The sequence below is a fragment of the Tenrec ecaudatus genome, chromosome 3, assembly GCF_050624435.1.
Source record: "Tenrec ecaudatus isolate mTenEca1 chromosome 3, mTenEca1.hap1, whole genome shotgun sequence".
Taxonomy (NCBI): Eukaryota; Metazoa; Chordata; class Mammalia; order Afrosoricida; family Tenrecidae; genus Tenrec; species Tenrec ecaudatus.
In genome coordinates this window covers 98860727-98885053 of record NC_134532.1, presented here as the reverse complement: position 1 = coordinate 98885053, position 24327 = coordinate 98860727, and the positions used below count along the sequence as shown (strand labels likewise).

The 24327-nt window shown below is 42.3% G+C and overlaps 1 protein-coding gene across 3 annotated transcripts in view; it reads right to left on the bottom strand.

The window, feature by feature from the left end:
* The window catches only part of PRDM5 (PR/SET domain 5), a 213688-nt gene that overhangs the window by 143702 nt on the left and 45659 nt on the right, over nucleotides 1–24327 (bottom strand). For 2 of the 3 annotated variants that reach the window (XM_075543862.1, XM_075543863.1), the window contains exon 3: nucleotides 6626–6748. The exons of the other annotated variant lie outside the window; for it this stretch is intronic. In XM_075543862.1, the coding sequence (XP_075399977.1) occupies nucleotides 6626–6748 (123 nt within the window). The remainder of the gene's footprint in view (nucleotides 1–6625; nucleotides 6749–24327) is intronic. 3 annotated transcript variants of the gene reach the window in all.

Sequence of the window (24327 nt, the reverse complement as noted above, 5' to 3'; positions counted from 1 at the left end):
GACAGAACTGGTAAGCATTATATGCCAGCTGCTATCTGCATCATCAGCACAGCATCTATCTCATGGTCAGCATTACATACAATGTATCTTTTATTTAAGGATAGTTCTATGAATACACATTTACTCTGCCAATAAATTAATAAGTAATAAAATTTCCCTGTTTCCCGAAGGACCATATGACCACAATAGGGTTGGTATTTAAAACTTCTTGTGACCAATTGCTTGCAATTTTACTTCAATTTAAACTTTTACCTTAATGAAAGACAAATATGCCCCTCTCTGGATAAAGAATCCGTTACAAGAAAGATCTGCCAGTTATTTCGCTGATATTTTAATGGCATTGGAAAAAGAGACCCTAGTTATACTTGACGTTTGTGTAAGATCCATGCTGGAAAGCAGGGCTCCATTCATATATTCCTGAAGGCAAGAAACAGAAAGAGAGAAGAAAGAGAACTAAAACAAAATATTCACAATTCTTCATATAAATAATGAATACTTTTGATATTTCTTTTTGTTGGTTGTTTGGCTATGTTTGATTAAATTCGGATTCTGTGTCCACAGTGGTTGAAAAGCCTGGGGGTTTCAGGAGTTTGATGACAATGAAGATGGTCCTACTCATGCTTTAAACACTCTGAGGTTGCCTGGCAGGTCACTTCGCTCTATCAATCCGACCACACTCTCAGGCCATGCGTCGTCAGTGAAGACCCTGGGGTCCACTGCCAAAGACCCTCACTCAAGGCAAGCTGGTAGGCAGATCAACTAATAAGCACAAAAAGCACACCCCTGGTGAAAAAGAATCCAAATTCAAATCAGAATTGGATCAGAGCTCGTTGCCATGAACTCCACTCAATGCCCACTACCCACTCAGCTGGTCTGGACCAGTCGGATGGTCCGGCTGGGTTCTAAAGTACATAGCTACACTGTCTCCTGCGTGATGGGCTACAGTACCAGTGCTTCTCGTTGCCAGGGGACACTGGGTGATTTTTCTTTTCTGGAAAGGTGGTAGTGGGCAAGTAAGTTTGAGCACAGCTGGTATAGAGCTAGGGGTCGGCAGACCACAGCTCAGGAGCCACGCGTGCGGCTCTTTGGGTACATACATGGGACTCAGAAGTAGGGCTGAAACATTTTGAAGGCTGTTATTGAGATCATGCTGATTTCATTTGTTTGTTAAATGTTGACTCTCAAATAACATTCACAAATCTCAGAAAAAATTTTCATTGTTGTTAGGGACAGAAGCTTACAGTTTGCCAGCTCTGGTCTAGACTGTGCCCACACCCTGGTGCCCTGAGGTACACCCTATCCCAAAACAGAGTCCATATTTTCACTTTTCTTAATATGGCACTTTTTCATTTTTGTCAGTAATATATTGAAAATTTCCCAGAGAAGACATGTATGGAAATACATCCATAAGAACATGAACTGTGGTGCTGCCATAAGGGAAGGGAAAAGTGTGCGTGAAGGGGGAGGGGGGAACTGATCACAATGATCAATGTATAACACCCCCACCCCTACCGCCGAGAGGGATGAACAACAGAAATGTAGGTGAAAGGAGACGTCAGATGGTGTAAGATAGGAAAACAATAGTAATTTATAAATTATCAAGGGATCATGAGAGTGGGCGGTGGGGGAGGGAGGGGAAAGGGGGAGGTGATGTCAAGGGCTCAAGTAGAAATAAAATGTTTTGAAAACGATGATGGCAACATATGTACAAATGAGCTTGATACAATTGATGTATGGATTGTTATAACAGCTGTAAGAGTCCCCAATAAAATGATTTATATTTTCAAAAAGGACATGAACTGTAATATTATATTTCTAAAATTTCTAAATATAGTTTCAACTCTAAATGACACTGATTCTTTATAATGCTAACTTTCAATCAAAAGACTATAATTTCTAAGTCTGTAAAACACATTTTTGGGTTAGTAACACATATGAATTTGTATTTTTAGTGTAATAAAATTAAATGAAAATTTATTAGGTCTTTATGATTTTTGGTTCATTTCAAGCCATATCTTTCTCAATGGAATTATCCTGTTGTTGTTGGAAATAATTTTCCAAACTGAGCGTCCAGCTCAACTGATTACAATAAAATGTATTCATGTGGGAAACTGTTTGCTTACTAGATTCTCCTTCAATAATGCATACACCTAAATAGTTTCCAAAGCAAATCTTCCCAAATCAAATAAATTGCAAAGTTAGAACTATAACAGAATCTCCAAGAAGGAGATCCAAACCTCTGCCAAAACAGGCTTCGAATTCTTAATCCCTTGTTTGAAAAAATTGGACAAAGTTTTGGCGTTTTCCATCAAGGAAGCCACATAGACACAAATGTTTCTCATTTACTCCACTCCTGAGACATAAAGCTCAAATAAAAAATTTCCTGAATACCCTAAATTTCAGAGGCAATTTTTAAATCCAAGTGATTCATAACGCTATGCAGAAAGCATTATGATCTTCTCTGACCAAGTCAATGTTTCCAGCATTAGCCTGGAACGCAATCCTCCGGAGATTCTAACAACCAATCAGAGAGCTGCCATCCATTTCAGCGGTCTGACTATTAATACTCTCTGCCCCTAGCTCAGGTGTGATCTTGAACCCTGAGCAATCTTCTGTTCCAGCTACTGTTCAAAGAAGAGAAACTACACACCAAGTGAGCTAACAAAGATCTCTGTTGTGTTTTGTTTTGTTTTTAAATCATTTTATTGGGGGCTCATACAACTTCTATCACAATAAATACATCCATCCATGCATCAAGCACATTTGCATACCTGTTGTCATCATTATTCTCAAAACATTTGCTTTCCACTTGAGCCCTTGGTATCAGTTCCTCGATTTTTCCCCTCCCTCCCCATTATCCCCTCCGTCATGAACCCTTGATAATTTATGAATTATAATCATTTTGTCATATCTTACACAGTCTGACATCTCCCTTTACCCACTTTTCTGTTGTCCATCCCCCAGGGAGGAGGTTAAATATAGATCCTGTAATCGGTTCCCCCTTTCTACCCCAACCTCCCTCCACCCTCCCAGTATCACCACTCTCACCAATGAACCTGAGGGGCTCATCTGTCCTGGATTCCCTGTGTTTCCAGTTCCTATCTGTACCAGTGTACATCCTCTGGTCTAACCGGATTTTTAAGGTGGAATTGGTGTGTGTGTGGGGGGCGGGCATTTAAGAACTAGAGGAAAGTTGTATGTTTCATGGTTGCTACACTGCACCCTGACTGGCTTGTCCCCTCCCTGTGACCCTTCTGTAAGGGGATTTCCAGTTGCCTACAGATGGACTTTGGGTCACCAATCTGCACTCCCCCTCAATCACAATTGTATGATTTTTTTGTTCCTTAATGCCCAATACATGAGCCCTTCAACACCTCGTCATCGCACAGGCTGGTGTGCTTCTTCCATGTGGGCTTTGTTGCTTCTCAACTAGATGGCCGCTTGTTTACCTTCAAGTCTTTAAGACCCCAGATGCTATATCTTTTGATAGCCGGGAACCATCAGCTTTCTTCACCACCTTTGCTTATGCACACATTTGTCTTCAGCAAGCATGTCAGAAAGGTGAGCACCATGGAATGCCAGTTTAATAGAACAAAGTGTTCTTGCATTGAGGGAGTACTTGAGTGGAGGCCCAGTGTCCATCTGCTACCTTAATACTAAACCTATAAATATATGCACATAGGTCTATTTCCCCATAATCATAAATGAGTATATTTACATATGTACATGCCTATATTTAGACCTCTATAAATGCCCTTTGTCTCTTGTCCTCTCAACTCTCACATCCAACAAGCACTGGAAAGAGTAGAACAAGTGTTGGAATTCACGGCACTATCATGACTTTTGCAACAAAAAGACTCTCATCCTCTAAATGGGCTTAGACGAGGGAGGGAATAGTATCAGAGCCTAAATTGTAAGATTCTTGTTTGCAGAAAGTAATGGAAGAGAGCGGGAGACTATATTCATTTGTGAGATCTATGCAGAAAATAAGCCCCTGGTGATTTCCCTCGCTGCATTACAGAGGGCTGGGGAGCAACGGGTTGCCAAACAGAGTGCAGTGCAGATATGACGATAAGAGATCTAAATGATGGACCTGACTTGTTAAGTTAAAATCTTGTCAGTTCAGTCACCTGCACTGATACACACAGGGCCTGGTCTGGTTTTAAACATTTTTCTGGTTGTTGTTGTTTTTTTAAGGGGGGGGTCCATATTGGGATTTATCTCAGATGTATTTTGTCATTGTTTTTCTGTTTTTCAGTATATATGAAAGCCAGCATTCGTGAACCTAATGAGACAGCAAGTAAAATGAAGTTTTCAGGAAAACCAATTTCAGGTACTACTGTGCAAGGGGCAGATGATAAAACGGAGCTGATGCCAAGGAGTTCAAGAAGGAAGAGAAGGTTTTTAAACTGATTTTAGTAGCAATTGCACAATACTGCTTCGTGTGATTGAACTATGGGATGATATGTTATCTGTTTTAGCTTCCAATAAAATGGTCTCAGGGGAAAAAAAATAAAAGGACTTAGATTCTAATTAAGGATCAAAGTGAAATTTCAGTCTCTAACTCCCATGACGTTTATTCTAATCCTGCCCAATGTACGCCCTCCCCATGTTAAGTCAAGCAATAATTCATCGGAATGGCAAAGTTGCAATTCTCATCTATTTAGATTTATATTCTTTCTCAAGGAAAGAATCATAGTTTAATTAGAAGAAAAATATTTCATTAAGTACACTGACTCAATATGAAATCTAGTAAGTCTTAGAAATGTGGGTAATAAAAAAAGATGCATAGGTGCCTAAACATGATTGTATTACATAAACAGGACATGGAATAGCAAATATAGATGGTAAAAAATGACAAACGTGTATTGACACAATTTTCTGTGAACTAAAGAAATCATTCTAGTACAAGTCAGGCAAAAATCAAAGCTGAGTACAAAGCACCTTGTATATTTGGGCAAACGAGGAGAGAGCATTGCTATGAAACCAACAGCAAACAGGGAGACATTTATTAAAGCAGCGAGGAGAAAACAAAATTATTATTGAAGCCAACCTGCAAAGAAAAATGGTTGGACTTGAGTAAATTCCATGATACTACCGATTTTGAGACTAAGCAAACTGGAAGGCCCTAAAGCAATACCAATAGGGAATTTTTCTATTAGTGACATTTTCAAAGAAATGCTTAAATTGAGCTTATAGATCATGATATACCTGAAGATCTCATGAGATGCATTTAACCTCAAAAATGGTATTTTTTAAGTATAAAAATATTTTTCAGAGAAAAAAAGATAATGTCTACATATGCAAGAGAAAAAGGAAATAAGGAAGTCAGGTCAGTTTAAATCAGCGGTCAGTTACTGTATCTCGTGAACACACTGAATAGTGGCGTGGATCCGTTTTGGTGCCCAAGAGTCCTTCTTCTCCATTTCGACACATCCTTTCATTACAATTATCTCTCATTTAACCATCCAAAGAGACAATAATCATGTTGACCTTCTAATACTCACTGGTTTTGAAAAAATTTGGTTAGCTAACATTGCCAAGAAATGGAATATTCAAGAAGATGATGTCTTCTGGTTACTTTAAAATAATTTTATTTATTTTCCTTCTACCATTTTTGATTTTATATTCAGAATTGAGTGAAATCATAATAGGTTCACCAACTTATCAGAACTTTATTAGTGAGAATAAAGGATATACTGTATATTTAACTCTGAGAACAGTGCTCAAGGTAGGTATAAAATATTAGTTCTCTTTTTTCCCTTCTCTTATTGCTTCTGCCAACCATAGCTTTGCTTCCTCTTCTATAGTTTAGGATCTGAGAGGGTGAGCTTTTATGTGTGACACGCCAAGTCTCTGCCAGATGATATGTCATGATTCAGATAAACTCCATCTTTTTTATCTTCTTGCCCAATTCCCACTTAGGCCTCAGTTCAACTTAGAATTTGTAACTGAATCCAACATTCTATAGAATTCTACACTAAGATACCACTGGGGTTCAGACTAATGGTGACCCCATGATTCTGGGGGCAACTGGGACCAGAGGGGTTTTAATGCATGTGATCTTTCCGAAGTAGATTACCAGTCTTTTCTTCTGAGGTGCCTCTGGGGGACAGGGATTTGAGACAGTAGTCAAGCACTTAACAGTTGGCACGACTCTGGGGGCTCCATACTAGGAGGCAGGGACACAGAACTCAATAAAACATGTTTCTACCCTCAAAAAGCACCAAGTCCAATCACGGAGAATGTGCCCAAGGAAAGTCTCTCCCTAAAGCTTGTCTCAACCTACTACACTGTGTATAGACCCCGAGCAAAAAAAGTGCATCGGTACACATTTGTTAAATGAATTAAAGGTACTTGCAAGCAAAATTTGCCAAGGACAATATCAGTGCCTCTAATTCAGTCCCTTGAGAGTTCTTATAAAGGGAGTGATCCGGTGTCAGTTTACAGCTAAATTTGCCCCGCCTGCATATGCTGATGACATGAGATTTTTCTGCTTTTATGAGTTAGTTGCTGGTATTTGAAGCAGGTCATTGGAAAATACATTTAAAACAGGGAATACAATTATAAATTAACTCACTCTCCTCAAAGTCAAGAGGGCAAATAAGAAGCAAATAAAGCTCACTTGAATCGCAGCCAAGTTCTTCTGGTCCTGAGAGGGCGCCTCGTGAACAAAGCGAAGCCAGTTGGAGTACCGTGGGTTGGTGGCATCCAAAATGTACAGAACTTCTCCCTTACGCCCACGAACCTGAAACATAAAAGACTTCTGGGTTCACACAGGATGTCAGCATGCACCCTGCTAATTATATCAAGCAGATTGTGGCTGTGCTTGTGTGCCATCGCGTCTGTCCCAACCCATCAAGACCCCACGGCAGCCACTGGACAGGGCAGGACAAGGGGCGAGGGCGAGCCAAAACGTGATTGTTACGAAGGTCAATTGTGATAGCTGGTCATTTGGTGTCTCTCCCATTTGATCTCCCATCATGGATTTGCTCTAGTTTAAAGAGGATTTCTCGCAGAGTTGGTTGTTGTTTTTAAACAAAATTTCCAGTATTCTTTTCTCTCTTTCTTCCTTTTTTTTTAAAATACAAGATTTCGCGCTTTTTTTATATATGCCCCCATTTATGAAGCACAGAAGGAGCAGATGCGTCGAGACAATGACGGCGTAATCGTTTATCAGGGTAGGTGGGAGGAGGTTGAGGGGGACCGGGGAGGGGAAATGACTGAGGGGGAAGAATGCACTAGAACTCAATGCAGGGATGCATGTCCAACTCTTGTTAAAAACGACTGTGCTACGTAAGCATGTGACATATGAAGTTTATCACAATGCAACAACTGGGGGAGGGAAGCTGTTATTACTAGGACTCCCATAGACACATGCGTTGGTCCATTGCAAACAAAATGTGCTTACACAAGTTTCTGTGCTCAGTGGATGAGCACAGAGAAGCTCTCTCAGGAGTGCACTGATTTGAGTCACAAGGAGTCCTGGTGGCGTGAGTGTTAGGCTGAAATCTGAAAAGTTATCAATTTGAAGTCACCAGCCACTCTATGGGGGAAAAAGGCAGGGCTTTCTACTCCTGCAAAGATTTACAGTCTCAGAAACTGACAACGGCAATTCTACCCTGTCCTACAGGGTCACTGGGAGCCAGAATCCCCTCCAGGACAGTGCGATGAGAGGTACGTTAGGATTCGTTCCTATAAAAGGTTCAGTGAAGAGTCGGTTCCAAGGTGTCTGTTGGGTCAGTTGAATTCAAGGCAGAGAAGCAGGAGTTGTGGAACTGGAGAAGACTCTGCTATGAGTATTATCGCCACAATTAGAAAAAAATAATCACATGAATAACAATGACTACAAGGAAAAAGAGAGTACTCTGGAATTGAATATGGTGACGATTGTATACCTTCTTGATATGACTGAATTATCTAATTGTGTGACATATGAATAACGTACTAATAAAGCTGTTAAAAGACAAAAGAGGTGGTGTGCGGTTGATCTCTTGAATGCTGCTTCCGTGAGCATTGATTGTGGATCCAAGCAAGACGAAATCCTGGACAACTTCAACTTTTCAACCACGACCGCCCCAACATATATATTTAGTTTGCAGGGGGTGGGGAGAGAGAAAGCAGCTTGTTCCTATTATCTTATATACAGATATAATTCTGCAACAATTCCTATTTTCTTAAATGCCCAAGGATCCTCAAAGGTCATTCTTAAATCTCTAGGAAAAGTCCCAGAACTCATTAAAAAGTAGGAAAGTTGTAATTGCTTTTTTCAAAAAGGCATTTTGTAATTACTCATATCTTATATTGGTACTTCATATACTTAGGTATGTAGCTATTGGAATTTATAACTTGTAGCAAAATAACAATCACACTAAGAAGATCCGATTTGGGCATTATTTGAACATTGTCCTTTTTCCCCGCATACTCACAAACTCAACAATGCTCACCCCCTCCCCCCAAAAAAACTGTACAGCAATACTGCTATACAAGATAAGTCAGCCATGCCATCACTTTGATTTCTGCTCACAGCAACCCACTGGGTTTCCAAAACCACAAATCTTTATGGTAGCAGGTAGCCTCTCCCATGGAGCAGCTGGGGCCTTTGAACAAACGACCTTACGGTTAGCAGTCCAAGGCTCACCCAACAGTGCCATCAGGCCTTACGATAGATTGCTAACACTCGCTATGCCTTGCGCTCAAGAAGGGCGACAGCGGGTGTTTCTGTAAGTAAATAATTCACAATGTTTGTGTAAAAGCCCTTCCTCTCTAGGATCCTCTGTCGCTAGTGACAATATCCCTATTTATAGCAACAGACAACTGAAGTAAACAGATCGTGCACCAAATCCCTGAGAGAGAAATCTTCTCTGAATAATTAAATATTTAAATCTGCAGCTACTCTTAAAATCCCAAACAATCCAACTAACTTGATGGCGTGGGAGAATGAAGGGTTTGCCCACAGTGCGGATCCGTTTCAGAACGATTGCACTCCTTACAGAGACTGGATGATGGGCCTTCTTAGTCATACATTTGTTACTCAGTATTAATCACAATGTGCATCAGATGTGTTTGACATTTGGAATTCCATGTGCAGATATGAGGCATACAAAGACTTCTCTGTGGCTTATTAGAGTGAAGCACGTTTGGGGTTTTTACCGGGGCATTGTTGGTTCTTCACATAGTTCAGCTTTCTCCCAGGCCCTAGCACTCCAACAATGTACGATTACTCAGGATCAGTAACTCCTTTTTCTTTCCAGTCCCTTACATGATAGCACTGTCTGTTACATTCCCAAATCATATGCAGGCTTATGAGAAATGCATGATTCAATACTACCGTAAGCTTCTTCCGAAATGTGTCCCTTTCAACAATCCAAATTCACATGCAGATTTTCTTTTATTCTCATCACACTGTTATTATCCTTTATATATTATATGCATCATAACAAGGTTGCTTACAAATCATAGTTTCTACTCATTAATAAAAGCAATTGCATAACATCATTTTTAATTCCAAATGCCTTTTCTATCTCATCCAAGTGACTTTCGGTCTCCTACGCGGGCTTTCGGCTGCCTCGTGTTTTCCTCACCTTTCGCGTCGCTGGCCATTCCCTTCGTTACAGAGCTCCTCCCTTGAGTAGTTCACTAAAGCTGTTGCATCACCTGCTAGCAGGACGCTCATCTTTCTCCTCTACCCACATTCTCCTCGCTGAAATAACACCTTAAAAGGACATTCAGAAATAACCAACTCCATCCTTCCCCTTACCAGCAAAGCCCAACCAACCAAACTCCAGACAGATGGCTACTATTACAGGATCCATTTATTTGTTTTAATGCGATGCTAAACCCTGAAGTAGTAAGCAGAGCATTTTAAAAACATGGAATGCATAAAGAAAAATCACAATTCCTCTTAGGGCCATCCACGATATTCCACCATCTCATCAACCTTGGCAATTAACGTCTTCTCCTCACCCCCACCCCCATCAAAACTAGTCTCCCAAAGTCTATCTTCTCTCATAAATGTTCACGGGAATGAAGTCCATTGGTTAATGTCCTACTTGGGATGCTCCTCTACATTCCTGGAGCCTGTAATAAAATCAACGCCCTCATGTCCTACTACAAATCATCTCCATTTCAAAAGCACAGGCTTCCCACACCAGTTTCACGGAGAAGGGTGAGCTAACATAGAAAAAGAGAAGGAACGCCTCACGTGACAATGAAAACCTTGCATGCTTCCAGACCGCTGCCATATCTCTAAAACTGTGCCACCTCACATTACATGAGAATCCTCTCCGTGTCAGACCTTAACAGGCTCCCGCCTTGGTCAAATGCTCTCTCCATCCCTTCTCCGGCGCCTGAGAGAAAAGGGGCACAAGGCTCGGCACTGCTGCCATGCAGCCTGACCTTGTTCCGGGCTCACCCTCAGCAGTGCTGTGTCCTTCAGCTGATGATGGCTTCTCACACAGAAAAGCACACCGAGACTCAGCTCAGTTATTTATAAACACCCTAATATGTGAGGGAAAGAAAACTGAGACGAATACCCAAATCTTATTGTCCTAAAATTACATTCGGGGGAGGAGGAGGAGGTTAAATTGTGACAACCGCAGATGGAGAGATTTGTTATTTGGATGGTTCTTTTTTGCAGGAGGAAAGGAAGGTCTGCAATGCTATTTCCTAAGTGTCCTTCAGTTTTTGCAGGCTCCTGAAGATACTTCCCCTCAGGAATGTGCGTGCCGTCAGGTTTCACAGAGCACAGCTAATGAGCCAGACTTGTCTCCAGAAGTGGCAACATCTAACTGATAGCTGTAATTTTATTTAACATGTGGTAGGGTTGAATAGCAGTGAGAGGCAGTTGGTTCTCACTGCAATGAGGTTCTTGATGAGAAATCACAAGTGTGTTATATTGTGTGATTTATTTACAAAAGAAAATCCATGTCCCTGTCTTTCAACAAGGCTTTCAAAAATAGGTAGATTTGAGCACTAAGATTTAGAATATGGTTGTCTTTGGTGTATGAAATGTCATCACAGTTTTTATTTAAGTTATAGGCTTTCCCTTCCTGCAATTGTTGTAACTGAAGCAGTGCCCTATGCCATACTTTCAGTGCTTCATTAAGCAGACTTCCGGATATCTTCAGGAGCAGAGCAAAGCGAGCGTGTTGTACAGAGCAATCAATTCTGACAGCTCGCTGTGGTCAGATTTAAAGCAGAGAGCGAGAGCGAGACACTTTCAGATATCAACAATTTCTAAGCAGAATAGTTGGCTTTGATATATGTTTTTTTTACTGTCGATTCTTCTAAGAATTATAAATGTTTGCTGGTTTGGAGGTTTACACACGTGTGCACACGCACGTGCACAGGTATGCATGCAATTGCTTACATGTCCTGTTCCTTTCTTACCCAGTTTACTGTCTGATAATCTGGAACCACAGATCCTCCTGCCCGTCTTCACTTGGGAAAGTCCAGGAGCTCTTACAGATCTGTGTCCCCTTACTGAGTGACTGGCCTCTGGAATCAAACACACCCAGCGATAATATTAACTAGAAAGCAACGAGGAGATGGATGCAGTCCCTTTTTGTTCATGGCTGCTACTGTTATTTTTGGTGGCCATGCGATGACTCCTACTCCATGGCCCTGTGTGTGCACAGGACTGCTCCCTATGGTTGCCTGACCTTTCTTCCCCGACTCCTCGTTTGGGGCTGGAACTGCCAATCCGTCAGCTTGTAACCAAATGCTGAACTGTGTGCGCCTCTCTGAGACTCCGTTATGAATATTTAGAGCTCTAAATTTGTCAAGGTAAAAGAAGTCTTTGAGACGTATCGGGGAGCCATCATAATGGAGGACTAGGTGTCAAAAAGCCATTGTTACCCAGGGTTCTCCTCTCTCTGGGCACAGTGCCCTGGCCTCTGAAACAGGGATGGCTGCCTCTGCTCTGCTGACCGACCACACAAAACGGTGCAAGCGGCCAATGACATAAATGCTGCCCATTTCACACCTCCACTGGACACCACCGAACCATAAGGGAGCAGTACAACGCGGAAACTGAGTCCACAGTGGTGCTGATGCCTTCAGGACAAGCATTCAAATTTCAATGGCACAAATTGGGATATGCACACCACTTGTTTGTTTGTTTGTTTTTTATATGCCAACATTTCCTGAAAATCCTATACTTGGGCAATGATAACTCTGGGACAAAAACATTTCATTGACTTTGGTTTTCACAGTTCAGATAGTCCATTTCGTGTTTAACTCGTAATCACCCCCTGAGATTTTACCTTGACCCACTCCTCGATCGCTCTTCTTCTTGGGAACTACTGTCTTTCACTTCACCCAAGTTCACACCATCAATGGTCTAGGCAGCCCATTGCTTTATCTTCCTGCCCTTGCCCTACCTTCCTCTAACTCCTTGTCCACCTCTAAAGTCTATTTCCTTCTCAAAATCTTTGCTTTGATTGAGGGATGCGTAGACTTGTAGTCATTGGTATCCCTTAGAGCACATTCTCTATGACATATACAAAGAATACCTACAATGTGCCAAATTATAATAAAAGATTTTGATACTAAGGTTTTAATAATTATATTAAAAGTTTCAAAGAGTTAGTTGTATAAAAGAGAGAATTTCCAAGACCTAGACATCATCATTTTTTAATCATTTTATTAGGGGCTCATACAATTCTTATCACAATCCATGCATATATCAACTGTGTAAAGCACATTTGTACATTCATTGTCCTCATCATTCTCAAAGCATTTGCTCTCCACTGAAGCCCCTGACATCAGCTCCTCATTTTTCCCCACCCTTCCTGCTCCTCCCTCCCTTATGAGCCCTTGATAATTTATAATTATTATTTTGTCATATATTACACTGTCTGACATCTCCCTTCACCCACTTTTCTGTTGTCCATCCCCCAGGGAGGGGGTTATATGTAGACCCTTGTAATCAGTTCCCCCTTTCCACCCCACCCTCCCAGTGTCATCACTCTCACCACTGGTCCTGAATGAAATATCCACCCTGGACTCCCTGTGTGTCCAGTTCCTGTCTGTACCAGTGTACATCCTCTGGTCTCGCCAGATTTGTAACATAAAATCGGGATCATGATAGTGGGGGGCAGACGGGGACAGGGGGAGCATTTAGGAACTAGAGGAAAGTTGTACGTTTCATCGTTGCTACACTGCACCCTGACTGGCTCGTCTCCTCCCTACAACCCTTCCATAAGGGGGATGTCCAATGGTCTCTACTCCACACTCCCGTTATTCACAATGATATGCTTAAAGGTGTTTTTTAAAGTACTTCTAAAACTAGAATTCAAACCACTGCCAGAGATCACCTTTCAGGCAGATTACAGTGGTTCAGAATAAATATTATCACCTGTGAGTACCGGGCTCCGCTAGGTAATCATCTGAATAAACTGAACAGTGAGCGGGTGCCCTAGGCTAAATATGAGCGGATGAGGAGACAAGGGGAAATATATTCAAGAAAAAAAGTACAACCAGAATATTAATAAGAAGAATGCTGATACATTGTGGAAAATGCAGATATATAAATTGTTACATGAGAGCCTAATTTGTCTTGTAAAATTCCACCAAAGTTACAATATAACTTCTTAAAAAGATGTTTTGTACCTCCTAACTCCTGTGTAAAGTTTCCATAAGCACTGACTAAGAAAGAGAATTATGCCTTCCACAGGCAGAAAGAATAGAAAATTATACACTTTTGCTTTAATCCCAATTACCTAACCCAAATTCTAATTATTTTGTTTTAATATTTTTCCTAGTACATAGATTTTCTACAGTTATTAAAATACAATACACTAAATCACGTTAAATCTAATTATATTCCTTCCATTCACATCTTCAAAATATCTACAGCTCCATGTGGAAGCAAATGGATTATGTTAGGATAAGAATGTGCCTAAGGCATCCAAATATTTCCCAGTTACTAAGGCTCATCCATTCCCTTTCTTATAATTTTCAAAAATCATACATCTGCTCGAGGAGGAAAGCCCAGTGTGTGTCCCACTAAAGATTACAGCCTAATCACACCTGTGGCATGACGAATGAAGAAAGCTCATGGTTTCACAAAGGTAGAGTAAAAAAAATGAGACTCGAACTCATTGGGAATATATCGATTAGTAGACACCAATGCTGTTTGTATGTGTGTGTGCATATGCATGTATATCAGTGCAGTCTGTCGTATAAGATCTCTCTGAGTCAGATTCAACTCACTGGAGCACAACCATATTTGAAGGGTAACAGTAGGAAAGAGATAGGGTTAGCATTCAACTTTGTAATGTTCATAGATAAAGATATCTAAAATGACCTATCCTTTTAGAATTGAAAGAGAGAGAGAACTGAAAATGAAGATGGGAAGTGTCAATTTAGGAACTATTAGAGATTGAAATGTCTCTCTCAGAGAGTTATGGATAAATCCTAATCCATAAACCTATTTATAATTCCACTGTGAACAGGGGTATTCTCTGATCACATGGACCAAATCCCTCCTATTGGAGTCAGGTGGTTCCTAAATCCCATTCCTTCTGAGTAGTTGATGGAGAAAGCAGATTAGACGCAGAAACACACCCTAGAGATACCGTGCGAAGAGAGAGTGAGACGAATCCACAAACGCAGAGGTTCCCCCACCAGACCTATAAGCTGAGTCAAAGAAGAAATGTCCCATAGAGCTCGTGGCCTAAAATCAGAGTCTCGAAACCTGAGAAAAGAAGATTCTGATTTCTGACAATACATTTCTGGTTCCTAGTTGGGGTGTCCTTTGTTAACCAGCACTAGCAAACTATGCGGCACAATAGGAAGGAGCCACGATATGACTTACATGGAAGTCACTGAAGGCCTGTGAGGGCCAGTGCACAGTCTCAGTCAGGTTAAAGGGCACCCTAAAAGTTACAGAGATGCCCGGAAAAGCACACTTCTCCAACATACGGATCTCTACTGTACTTGCTTCTGAAAGATTCAGGCTCTCCATTTGAAATGTCTAGCTACAGCCCTTCCCCTCTCTCATCTGAAGGAGAACCCAGAGACAGGCTCACACAGGGCCACCACCAGTCTGGCTGCATGAGCTTCTTTGGCATGCTACGTCAGTTTCTAAAACTCATGCAGAAAAGGCCCCTGTTGCCAGGAGATGGGGCACTACCACAGAACGATCTCCCTGCTCCAAAACCGCTTGGCTGCAGTAAGAACTTTAGCAACGAATGGCCTCGCGAGGAAACCATCAAACCTGGGCATAAAACCTGCAGCAGGGAATATTTTATGATAAAGAAAACGGGGGCGTTTCCTTTGGCCTGTTTCTCCTCACAGCAGACATAAGCTACCCCGGCCACAACAGGCAATGGAACTGAGGACTTCATTCTGGTGTGGGCAGAGCTTCAGCAAAGGAACCTTGAACACTCTAAAGGGAAATGTCCTTCCAGATCGTGGTGCTTTCCCGAGATCTGAGGCTTAAAGGTCCACCCTGCCTCCGTAGCTCAGAGAATTAATCTCATTCTCAACTCCTTTCATGAGTGGAGCCAGCTCCTGGCCTGTTTAAGCAGAATATGGAACAACTCAACAAAAAAGGCAAATACAATACAGAAATGAGCAAAAATGTGAGTAGACATTCCACCCCAGAAGAAATACAAGTGCCCAACAAGCGCCGGGCAAGAGTACCAACCACAAGGGTCAATGTTCCATTTGCACTCTTGTTCAGTGGCCTGTAAGTGGCAGCCCAATGGGACAAAGGGGTCTTTGCCTCATCTCACATTTCACAGGGGCACATCGTCAGTCTTCCTTCTGCAGAAAAGCAGACTGGCTTTGAACTTCCAACCTCTCAGCAGCAGAGACCTTAAACATAGTGCGACCAGGCTCCTTAGGGAAATACAAGTTAAAAACACAACAGAAGAACTTCACCCTCCTTAAAAGCCCACTGCCAGCTAGACAACGTTGGCTCACAGCAGCCCCGCAGAGGGTTTCCAAAACTGTGAGTTCTACAGGAGCAGACAAAGCTTGCCTCACACTTCTCCAGCTCACCCGCACTTCGTTTCCATTTTTCAGGTCCCAGCCATCCCAGTGTCACCCCCACTGCGGTGGCGATTATCAGGAAAATGGAGAGTGCGTGTTGAGGGGCTGTGGAGGACCTGCGACTCTCAGGCCTAGCTGCCGGGATTATAGGAGGGTGCAGGCTACGAGAAGTACAGTCTGGCAGTCCTTCAAAACGTTAAAATAGAAATCACCGTACAATCCAGCAATTCTATTCCTAGGTAGATGCCTAATATATTTGAAATTACTGACACAAAAACGCACGTGCCCGCCAATGTTCATTGCAGTATTACTCACACTGTGGTGGAAACAGCCCAAGGATCCATCAGCAGATGAACCGATGAAACATGGCATGTGGACTATTACTTACCCATCAAGATAAATGTCCTGATACAAGCAAAAACACAGATGAATCTTAAAAACATTGTGCTAAGTGAAATAAGTCAGACACAGAAGAACAATTCATGCATAATCCACTTCAAATGGAATATCTACACTAGGCAAATGTGGATGAATCAGTCTGGAACTGGTTCCCGGAGGCAGCGGAGAGGGGAAGTGAGGGAGCCCGAGTGTCTGTTGAGAGTTATGAAGAAACGTGGCAACTGCGCCAGCAGGATGCAGTGAGCGTGACTGATGCATTCTCGAGCGGACCTTCTTCCTTCTCACTGCCTCTCACTAAGGGCGGTGGATTGACAGCGGATAAAATGGAAAGTCGCACAGACGAAGGGAGAGGAAGAGATGGCGTGGCACGTAGCGTGCGAGGTGGAATGACACACAGAGGAAGACCTTCATTGAAATACATTGACCAGGTGGTGGCCGGGTCCATTTTTCCAAAGCAGCTGTGTGTTTCTGGGACGTGACAGCACTCATCTAACAACTCCGAGCAAAACCTAACCATCACTCTCTTCACGTGAGTGCCCACAGATAGCTGAACAGACAAAAGCAACAGACCATGCCCTCAGGATTTTTATAGGTATGTTCTGCAGAAAGACTTTTCACATACTCCTAAAAGAAAAAATACCTTCAAGATTAGGCAAGGAAGAATATGTACATTAGAACCCAATGCTATGGAGTCACAGAAGCCCTGGGGCAGAGAGGGTAAGCACTAGGCTGCCAACTTCAAGGTCCGCAATTGGAATGCATCAGCAGCTCCTACAGAGAAAGATGAAGCTTTAAGCATCTGCCACCTCAGAAAGTCCCAGGGATAGTTCTAATCCATCTCCTGTGGGTCCCTTTGAGTTGGAATCGACTTAATGGCATTGAGAACTGTATATTCTCACTCGGGGCAACAAGATGGGACAGATTAGACCTTCCCACGGGGGTTCCAGCCTTGTTGTTTTTACAGAAGCAGATAGCTAGCTCTGTCTCTCCTTGAGCACAGTGACTGGCGAGGTCAAGCCCCCACTGCATTCCAGGGCTCCTCTCTATCCGGGTAGAATAAGAAGGGAAATGCTCAGAGCATCCCTGCAGGTCAAGAGCCACACTAGCAACATCCGCGTTACTCCTCACCCAGAGTTAATGCTAGTGCAATGCGTTTTATATTATCTTAGAGCGGACTACAGAAAAACTTTCTCACTATAAATTATTTGTACAATATGGTCTGGGAAAGAAAATGTATCAAAAATGTATGACTAAGCAAAGAGTTTTATGATCACCATACAATGTAAATCATGTAACCCCAAAACAAATGCCTTTCCGCATCATTTAAACCCTACATTTAATTGTATGGAAATTGTTGACAGTAGATGAAGGAAATGAGTGGGGAGAGGGCACGCTGCATATTTGTGATATATGTAAATGTTTCCTCTTGTTACAGAGAAAATCATTCCTCTTACCAAAAAAAGAAATGGTTGCATATTTCCCATTTCATGAGTTTTATTCAAATCTTAAGCCTTATATTATAGAGATTACTTTTTCGTTTACATTTAAGACCAAGCTGCCTGACTACACTCTCACTAGTGCATCTGTAGAGGTCTCCAACTTGCACCAGGAGTGCAGCACATAAGGAAACTGTTGACCATACGTATTTTCCATTGCCTTTTTTCACCTCATAAAGATATAATAACCTATTAAAAATACAGATGTTGAACACAATAAAGAGAAGAACTGGGGGACATTGACGCTCAAAAGGTTCTATGTCATACTGGTTTGGGTTTGCTAAAAATGTGCTACAAATCTAGAGTTTTTCCCAAGGGAGTGTTTTTAATTTCATAACAAACTATCCTTTAAAATTAATCATCTAAAATTACAAAGTGACAAAGACACCTCCCTTCTCCAGAGAGATCACACTTCATTGGCAGCTGTTAGCACATAAAGCGAGCACAACTTGTCCAGTGCGCCAACCGCAATCCTAATATTAGACTCAAAGGGCCACAGAGACCATGCTTTCAACTTCCAAAAGTGTTAACTGGGTGAATCGGAAGTGATGTTCCATGTAATGAACCCCCAAACAGAAGAACTTAGGAATGTGGCTATTATCACATTGCGCATCATAATAAATAGATGGCATCATTCACAATGATTAGCAAATATTTCTTTACCAACTTTAAAAGTCTACTCTTCTGCTCATATGCTATTTGCTGTTAACATAGTTGTTCTACTTATTTACCTTTAATAGTTCTCTCTAGCAGAAATACCTTATAGTTATCGGGCATTGACCTAAGTAAGAAATGGGAATGAGTCTATACTTCCTTAACCAGGCATTTAACAAAACCGTATTGTTTGTTTTTAATTTACTTTAGAAAGTTGCCGCAGTGAAAATAATGTGATTGTGATGCATATAGTGCTGATATCAGAGTAGGGCACGCCATCCCCAAACGAAGCACATTCATATTTCTGCAATATCGGAACACTCGCTCTGTGTAAGATAAAACAACAAGCTAGAAAGAGTTTCACAGCAGTTCAAGTCAAACTTTGTGGTTAAACGATTTATTTTAAGTTTAGTTTTTTTTTAGAGAGTTTTGGTTTTCCAATAGCCAAGTGAGAAAGCAGTCCTGGAAGTTCCCAAAACCCTAAGAGCCCCCGGAGTCCTTGGTCCACTGAGATGGGATCATGTCACTGATCTGACGCAGGTGTTTGGTGGGTCAGCTGGGGAACGCGCAGTTCTACCTGCATATGAATTGACTCGGGATCCTACATGTGCTAAATCTGCAAAGGTTGCATGGACACCCTAGACACTCTGTAAAGCGCCTCTCGGCACTCCAAATGAGTTTTAAAGTTTTTACAAATTAAAACCTTAGGTCAAACGAGCATGTCTAATGCTAAGACCTACAGTTGCTTCTACACTTATGCATATATTACTGTCCAAGTCTTCTGCAGTTTACTTATTAGCATGCAAATTGAGGACAACATGCAAGTCCTGGCAATATGTCAGTACAGTCCTCCGCTGGGTTTCAAAAAGTCCGAGATCTGTAAAATATAAAATTACCATTTTAAATGCAGACGGAATATGTATGTATGTTTCTGTGGACCCCTCGGGCTTGAAAGAAGAAAAGCTTGTTTAAAAGCACGATTAATCAACAGTTTGAAAGTAACAAATAAGCACATTGAAGTATTATATAAGCTGCCTAAAAAATTCTTCAAGGAGGGAACTATTGTGGAGTAGTCATTTATCATACAGTGGGAAAATTATAGACAGAATCATTAAATGAAATTTATTCAAGTCCGTGAACATTAATCTTCTGTATATAAAAACAAACAAAGAACTCAGATAGAATTCTGTGCATACCTTTAGCAGTGTCTGGTCAGTTCCTATTATAGACAAAGTAGCTACGTGCTTGCAAGTGATTTCGGAGTTGTAGAAAATATCATCCCCACGTCCTATGGACCGAAATGCATCATGAAAGTATGTGTCCATCTGGCTAGGCCATGGTGCTTAGGGGTGAGGCAGTTCAAGATGAGGCAGGGTTTCCTTGAAGTGTGGACTGCATCACCTTTATCTTACAAGAGATAAGAGGAGAGAGAAAGAAGCACCAAAGAGTGGCTTGACTGCCACCAAGAAGGAGGAGCCGGGAGTAGAGCACATCCCTGCACTGAGATTCACCTAGACCAGTGATTCTCAACCTGGGGGTCACGACCCTTTCATAGGGTCACCCGATTCATAACAGTAGCAAAATTGCAGTGCTGAACTAGTAACGAAAATAATTTTATGGTTAGGGGGTCACCACAACATGAGGAACTGTATCAAAGGGTTGTCGCATTCAGAAGATTGAGAACCACTGCACTAGAGCCAAGGAAGATTGATACCCAGACACATGAAGATCCCAAAAGAATGGGAGGCCCACAGATGTTGAAGAAAGACAGATCATCCCCCTGACTGGACCGAGAAAAGGCCTTCCACTAGCACAGGCACCGGGAACTCAGAACTGCTTACCTCCCAAACTTTGAAAGAACATATGTCTGTCTCTTAAAGCCACTATGTGGGGTGTGTCTATGACGGCAGCACTAGACCCCTAAGGCATACACTTTAAGAAAAATTCATTACATCTGCTTTTTAAGTGAGCATGAGCAATTGTGGTGAAGAAAGCTGATGGCGCCGAGCTATCAAAAGATAGATAGCGTCTGGGGTCTTAAAGGCTTGAAGATAAACAAGCGGCCATATAGCTCAGAAGCAACAAAGCCCACATGGAAGGAGCATACCAACCTGTGGGATGACGAGGTGTCGAAGGGATCCAGTATCAGACATCATCAGAACAAAAAATCGTAACATTGTGAATGAGGGGGAAAGAACCCAAAGCCCATCTGTAGGCCACTGGACATTCCCTTACAGAAGGGTCTCACGGAGGAGACAAGTCAGTCAGGGTGTGATGTAGCAACGATGAAACATACAACTTTCCTCTAGTTCTTAAATGCTTCCTCCCCCAACTATCATGATCTCAATTCTACCTTACAAATCTGGCTAGATCAGAGGATGTACACTAGTACACTGGTGTACTAGTACACTAGTACTAGTACTAGTACACTAGTACACTAGTACACTGGAAACACAGGGAATCCAGGACAGGTGATCCCTTCAGGACCAGTGGTGAGAGTGGGGATACCTGGAGGGAGGAGGAGGGGTGGGGTGGAAAGGGGGAACCGATTACAAGGCTCTACATATAACCTCCTCTCTGGGGGCTGGACAACAGAAAAGTGGGTGAAGGGAGACGTCAGACAGTGTAAGATATGACAAAATAATAATAATGAATTATGAAGCATTCATGAGGGAGGGGGTAGTAGGGAAGGAGGGGGAAATGAGGAGCTGATATCAAGGGCTCAAGTAGAAAGCAAATGTTTTGAGAATGATGATGGCAACAAATGCACAAATGTGCTTGACACAATGGATAGATGTACAAATTGTGATAAGAATTGTATGAGTCCCAAATAAAATGATTTTTTAATGAAGAAAAAAATGTGTTGAGTATAAATCCAAGCTACAGACAACCTGTTACAGAAATGGAACAAAAAATACGTAATCAAACAAAGACTTCGTCACTCAGATACAAATACAGCAAGCTGCTCATAGAGACTTCCAGCCTGCCTGTTGTTCACACATTTAATTTACTGCATAATAACATAAAAAGGTCTTGGCAAACATAAAAATGTAAACCACCCCGAAAACAGACAGAGCCTGTGTTGCTATAATATTAGAGGATCAACAGATGGTTGGCATCAGGACATTGGCACACACACAAAAAACAAAACCAGAAAGACAAATAAATGAGACAAATGTGTAGAAACTGAGTAAGGTATATTTTGACTCTCATTGGACATATTAAAGAGAAAATCCTCTCAACACAGTAACGATCTAGAATTGTTAGGGCTATGCATCTGCAATCTTGGAAAGTGCTGGGAGTCAGCTAACTGATGCATGGCCTCAGGAATAACAAATGCCTTACACCCCTTTTTAAATGCCTGCCAAACTCTAGGCAAACACTCATAAGGAAATGTCCGGAAGGACAGACAGGAAGGGGGGGGGGGGTGAAGAAGAGAGGCAGGGAGAAAAAGAAGAGTATGGTAAAGGGAAGAAGGGGGAGGGGCTGGCATTTGAAGCTTACTTTTCTCAGCCCTTGTCCTCAGCTCCATCTTCGTTTCCTTCGGTCTCCACGTGCTATGACTAAAACCCAAACAACTGCCATCAAATCAATCCCGATTCACAGTGGCCTTCTGTAGGATGCCCACAACTGTCAACATGTATGGTAGTGCAGTCCCATCTTTCTCCTGATGGAACTGGACCACCGAACGTGTAGGGAGTGGCCCAGTGCCTGAGCCACGGTGCCACCATCTGAAATGAACAAGGTCCTCAGCTGCCCTCGGCATCTGTCACCATGTTTCTCTAAATCCCTCCCCCTCTCTCCCACTTTTCTACTGCCTTCTGAAAAGGGAAGACTTCCATCCTCCGTGCAAATAACTTCCCGGCTGTATGATCCTGCCCCAGCAGGTTGAGTCCTATAGAATTCTGCTCCTTTATTTACTAAATCCGCTCAGATTTTTCAAATATTAAAAACTCATTGAATTGCATGTACAAGCTAACTATTAAAATAACAAATGCCTTGCTAACTATGTATTTACCACAATTTTAAAAAGTCAATTGGTCTGCCTTACAAACTATCCTCTTATATAATAATTAGCCTTTCTTCCTTCTCCAAGGTTAAAAGAAATGTCAAAGGAATATCCAATATTCCCTTTTCCTTCCATATTCGTCACGTTCCTTAACTTCCTTTGCTCTCCTGATACTGCTCAAACATCCTCCAGTGGCTTCCCAAATGAATTTTCCCAATAAACAGCACTTCATGACTTCTGTTGGAAAATTATTCTACCACACCGGTCCTTTTTCTAATTTCTCTTTCTTCTCTCAGTCTCAGAGACTTTCAAAATTACTCAGGTCAAAACATTAAAAGAGATCACTGTTGGCTTAACCCTCCCCATGGCTCCCCAAAACTAACCATTCATCAAATCCAGTTAACCCCTCATGCTGGCTCCCAGAAAGCCATGCCCCCCCTGCTCAAACGTTCATCAGCTCATGGTTGGCATGCATAGTCAACTTCCCACCCAAAGCGTGGTGGTTGAAACGCACAGAAAAGTGTCCTGGAGGGCAGGCCTGAGAAGCTGCATTTCGAAGGCTGGAACCTTGAAAACTCTAGTTGCTCTACTTTGGATAGCTGGAGTCACCATGAGCCAGGATCAGCTAGCTAAAGCCTGTTTTTTGTTTTGCTCCGTTATTTTAATTTAATGTGCAGACTTGTGCAAACTTCCCAACTGGCCTCTAGCATCTCACTCTGTGACTCCGCATACCCCGGGCAGAGGAAGGTGTCTAAGAACCACATGCTGCCATGACCTCAAAACACACACACACACACACACACACACACACACACACACACACACACACACTCAACTACTTCTTTCCTATCACTAAAAACCAGTAAAGTGCTATACAGGACACCACAGAGCGAAAACACTCATCTCATTCAGTAAACACTTTGGGGGGTTTGTGCTAAGACATCAACAATATTGAGGTGAATTAGTGCTGGACTGCTAAGCACAAGGTCGGCAGTTCAAATCCACTAGTCAGTCCTCAGAACTGTAAAGATCTGCAGCCTTAAAAACACCGCATTAGGTCACTGCGAGCCAGAATTGACTCCAAGACAGTGGGTCTAGGTTGGGTGAAAGCTGGCAATGCAGAAAGGAGGCTAGACACACGCAGTGTGTGCTGAAGGCACCTAGAGTCCTGCCTCGGGTCATCAGAACCGTGACTACAGCAGCCTGGGAGGCAACAGGGAAGGGAAGCCTGGGGGGTGGGGGATAGGGGGCATGGGGGGCATGGTAGTCAAGGGCTTGCAAGGTGGAGGCAGTCTGACAAAGGAACTACCATACAAACAGGACATGTGGGGGTGATTAAATGTAAGCATTGCCCTAAGTGGATTCTCAGCATGTCAAAAATACCATCTTTTTCCAAGTAGAGATTTATTAACTCCGACTGGAGAGGGCCGAATATGAGTGCAAGAGCATGCGCACTCCACAGGCACCTTTCTTTGTCTTTGTCCCTGGTATGCTCCCCCGGTTCGTGGCTGGATGTGCAGCGAAGGTAGATGCTCACGAAGCTCCTCTGTGAAGCTCCCTACACCTTCACGGCTATGCTCCCACGTCTGTGCAGCTGGCACATCTGCCCAAGCATCCACTCAGAGATGTAAACGTTAGCTTTTTGTGCTGTTTTATTTTGTTTAGTCAATCCTACAGCATGCTCAAGAAGGCCTGGTATTGAAGTGGGACATTTACTGGGGTGCTAATCACAAAGTCAGCAGTTCTCCTCCAGTAGCAGTTCCACGG